General features: G+C 41.6%; 1 protein-coding gene across 1 annotated transcript; it reads right to left on the bottom strand.

The window, feature by feature from the left end:
- Positions 1-1310: 1310 nt before the first annotated feature.
- LOC145042786 (Subtilase family protein) lies at positions 1311-3961 on the bottom strand. The gene has a single exon (XM_078991262.1). The coding sequence runs from the start codon at positions 3844-3846 to the stop codon at positions 1519-1521; it is 2328 nt and encodes a 775-aa protein (XP_078847388.1). The 5' UTR covers positions 3847-3961; the 3' UTR covers positions 1311-1518.
- Between the last annotated feature and the right edge of the window lie 399 nt (positions 3962-4360).

Here is a 4360-nt window from a genome sequence, read left to right as displayed (position 1 = left end):
CAGTAAGGCAACCATGAGGGGGATGGAGTACACCTGGTGAACACGTAATTCAAAAGCCCCTACAGGTTGTGAGCCTGCCAGCGTTCCACTAAATTGTCTAGAATAGTCTGTGGTCATCATCTATACTTTGCTAGATGACTGGATCAGCTTTTAATCAAGGCCTCTCATCATTTATTTCATCTTTCATCATCTATATCATATATCCATCTTTACCCAACATAATTATAGTTATAAAATACATATACAGTTTAAATAAAGTAAAACATGTATAAATCGTTCATCCAACATAGATATCAAGAACACAGATAATAGACACATACAACACGTAATTTATATTAAGTACTTCATATCTATATATAAGATAAAAGTAACTATGCGCTCACTTATTAAAGTGATGAATCAAAATTCAGGCAACGCTTCACTTCTAATAATTGACTTTTCCATTGACGAACCCTAGTATTATTATCAGTAAGTCTTAGTCTATTATTTATTGCGATTAATTATTAGTTTAGATTCATCATTAATCCAAAGTCTACTTCAAGATCTATAAAGTAAGGAACAACCAGGTAGGATCATATCGGAGGTAAGGTCCGTTTGGTATACGAAATATACTGTTTGAAAATTCCACTTTAAACACTTCACTAAATCACAACCTAAACATCATCCCTGTAAATAGATCAATCGGTATAATACCTTTGAATCACTGATAAATCTTGTTTATAGGTTCATAATAATGATAATAAACTTAAACATAAGTTATATTTAAAGTATCGTAAGCATAACTCACTTACAAGGGAGTTTAGCGAGGAACCAAAACGAAAGTATACGACCGGCTTGGGCACCACAACCTTCGTGCGGATTTAGCAGAAACGCATATTCAACGTTCGAATGAATCTCGTTGTCGACAATTTTATTAAAGACAAGTTGTTTAAAGATACAAACATTGAATCATAATCGTTTGAAGGAGATCCGCAGGAGGATTTTGATGACTTGTCGACAATGATTAAACATCACATATTATTATACTATGTTTCAATTATGTTTTTTTTTAATTAGTATGTATTTCGTTTAATTAATAAAGTATTTTCCTTTTATTATTTTTAATTTATTACATTTTATTCCATTAAAAAATATACGGGAGCATATAACATGACACCCACCAATTTTATGGGGTGTAATAAAAAATAACCTTGCACTGAAAATCATTTGTAAACATTTTCCTAAAAATCATTTGTAATCGTAAGAAGTAAACATTTTCCTAAAAATTATTTGTAAAATTCCGAATTTAAACTCTTACTACTCACATAATGTAACAAACAATGCCAAGTGCCAAGTCAGCACTTGACTAGTTGACTCACTGCCACAATTCCATACGTTTACAAAACCAAATATATATTTGGCTCCCTTTTTACATTACATTTTTACCCTTCTTCTTCCAAACTATTTCACATCCTGCTTTCTGAAATAGAAAACTTCATACCACTTAAAACTTACAACTACTACAACCACCATCGTTTTTCACAGGGGTTCTTGCATTGTCACAACCAGCGGACTCCTAACAACATGCTTCCCGTCCGACCACTCTATCGACCCACTCTTTGTAATGGAACTTCCGGCGGACAGTTTCATCGCCACCACTTTCACCCTAACCAAAAAGTTCAGTTTCTGCCCCTCCCTCCTGAAAGCAAGCTTCATCGGCTCCACTGTCACGTTCATCCCTCTCGGTGGCTTTATGCCCACAGTGTAAACAGATTTTGCTTCACCCACATTCGTCACTGTTCTGATGAAATGTGTCGACATTTTCCGCTTCCCGTATAGTTGGAACACAGCTGTCATTGACGGAAAATTAAGGTTTCCGGTGTGTCCTGCTTTTTTTGCCCGACTGCAATCGGCGTGCTTCCTGGTAATCACTTGGATGTTTTTGGTTGTGTAATTGGAATTACAGAGGAAATCAATGTAATCGTATGAACTGATGTCGTAGACTAATCCTGGATCCATGGCTTTTTGTGGGTGAACGTGTCCAGCCCCAAAATCCATCACTGTGGATGAGTTTCCGGTGGATTCATCTATCATCGTTTCCCCACGATTGTCGAGTGTGTAAGCTGTTGTTATCAATGCCGATTTTATCGCAGCTGGGCTCCATCCTGGGTGGGCTGCCTTCAACAGGGCGGCGAGTCCGGAAACATGAGGGCAAGCCATGGATGTGCCGGATAAAATGTTGAATTCTGTTTTCCGGTTGTCTGATGCGAGGCCGGAGGGGCCTACTTTGTCCGGCCATGCTGCGAGAATGTTGAGTCCTGGAGCGATAAGGTCTGGTTTCAGAATTTCCGGCGACTCGGGGTTTGGTCCACGGGCTGAGAATGACGCGACGACGGGTGCAGGGCGGACGTTGATTCTGGTTCCTTTGAAGATGATTGTGGCTTTTGGGGGAGACTTGGATTTTGAAGCTGACGTGATGTAACGTCTTATCTCGTCGCCGGAGGATGCACCGACGGAGGTAGCAGGTAATACGTGGCAATCTGCGACTAAACCTTCACCATCGAAGACGCCGTTTGCTAATATCATCCCCATGCCGCCGGCTTTCTTAACGACTTCGCCTTTTTGAGCTCGTGAATTGATTCCTCTGTCGCATAAGACGATTTTGCCTCGTACGGAATTAGGGTCTAGAGAGCCTTCTAGACATAAGGATGCAGAGTAACCGTCGCCACCTTCGTTCCCGGCGTAAATTAGTGGGTAGAGACGGTGGTGCGCCAATGCGGGGCCACCGTAGACGCTAACACCTGGAATTAATTTACCGTTTCCAAGCTTTACGTCGGCGGGGAAGTCACGGTCAATTGCTCCTGCTCCGACGGTAGTAACCCATGGTGCAATGTTTGTGACTGTTAGCCCACCAGGACCACCGTTTCCGGCGGAAGCAGAGACAAAAACACCGTGATCGGAGGCGCCAAAAGCACCGATTGCAATTGCATCGAGGTAGTAGGGCACAACGACGCCACCAACACTAAGGGATATAACGTCTACGCCGTCGTTGACTGCGGAATCAAAGGCCGCGAGGATGTCTGAGTCGAAGCAACCCGCGCTCCAGCAGACCTTGTAAGCAGCGAGACGAGCTTTCGGCGCCATTCCAGCAGCGACACCACGGGCGTAACCGAGAGTTGACGCCGGAAAAACATACCGACCAGCGGCGATTGAAGCCGTATGAGTTCCATGACCATCGGAATCTCGCGGCGACCGATGCTCCACCGTTTCGTTCATTTTCCCATTCGTTGATTCGTATCCGGCAGAGAAGTACTTAGCTCCGATCAACTTCCGGTTACAAGACGTCGCCGGGAAGCCTCCGGAGGCAACACAACTTCCCTTCCACTTAACCGGCACCGGACCTAACCCCCTATCGTTAAAACTCTCCCTCTCAGGCCAAATCCCAGTATCCAAAACTCCTATAACCAGATCGGACCCGAAATCCGACTCCTTCAACAACCCTGCACTATCAGACGTCTTAAGCCCTAGAAACTCCGGCGAACGCGTGGTATGAAGATGACGAACTTGTTCAGGAATAACCGAGAGAACTCCAAAAGCAGATTCAAGCTTGGAAGCCTCTACAGCAGAAAGCTTAGCTGAAAAGCCATGGAATACTGTGTCGTATGTGTGAATAATGCGAGAAGAAGGAAGACTCCGGTCGGAAAGAGCAGCGAGGGTAGAGTCGTACCAGTGTTTATGAGTCGGGAATATTGAAGGTTTAGCGTCGTTCTGAACTCGAACAATGAATGTGGTTTGGCGTTGTTGGTCTGTAGCAGAAACAGTGAGGATAAGAAGAAAAAGGTAAAGTAAGAAGTGGAAGTAAGCCATGGAAGAGATTTAAATTTTCCGGCCACCGTTGGAGGTGGTGAATTTGGGTTGAAATGAAAGTGAAGGTGAAGAATGGGTATTTGAAATTGTTGCAGTGGCGGTACATTGTGAGCTGGAGTGAGTGGGTTTGTGTCAGCGTGTACTCATGTTTCAATCCGTCCCCACCAAAATAAAAAATTCAAACTACCAAATTTAACATCTCATAAATACAAACTTTAACTTTTATATTTCTATTTTTACATAAAAAAAATTGTGTAATATAGAAATATTAAATTAAATATAAGATATGGGTTGAAACTTTAAAGACTTTCGTTATATGTCAACCAGTCTTGATTTTTTTTTTTTTTTTTTTAAATACGATAGTGTATGCGTGTCAAAAAAACATTTATAAAAAGAATTGAAACATATTGAGACAAAAGAAAACAAAACCTATAAAAATACTAATAAATAAATATTCATTCCATTACTCCGGATAAGTTATAATAAACTGTGGTCGCTGGTATAGTAGATATTT

Source organism: Lactuca saligna, chromosome 4 (genome assembly GCF_052625555.1).
Source record: "Lactuca saligna cultivar CGN05327 chromosome 4, ASM5262555v1, whole genome shotgun sequence".
Taxonomy (NCBI): Eukaryota; Viridiplantae; Streptophyta; class Magnoliopsida; order Asterales; family Asteraceae; genus Lactuca; species Lactuca saligna.
This window is presented reverse-complemented; position numbering and strand designations above follow the sequence as displayed.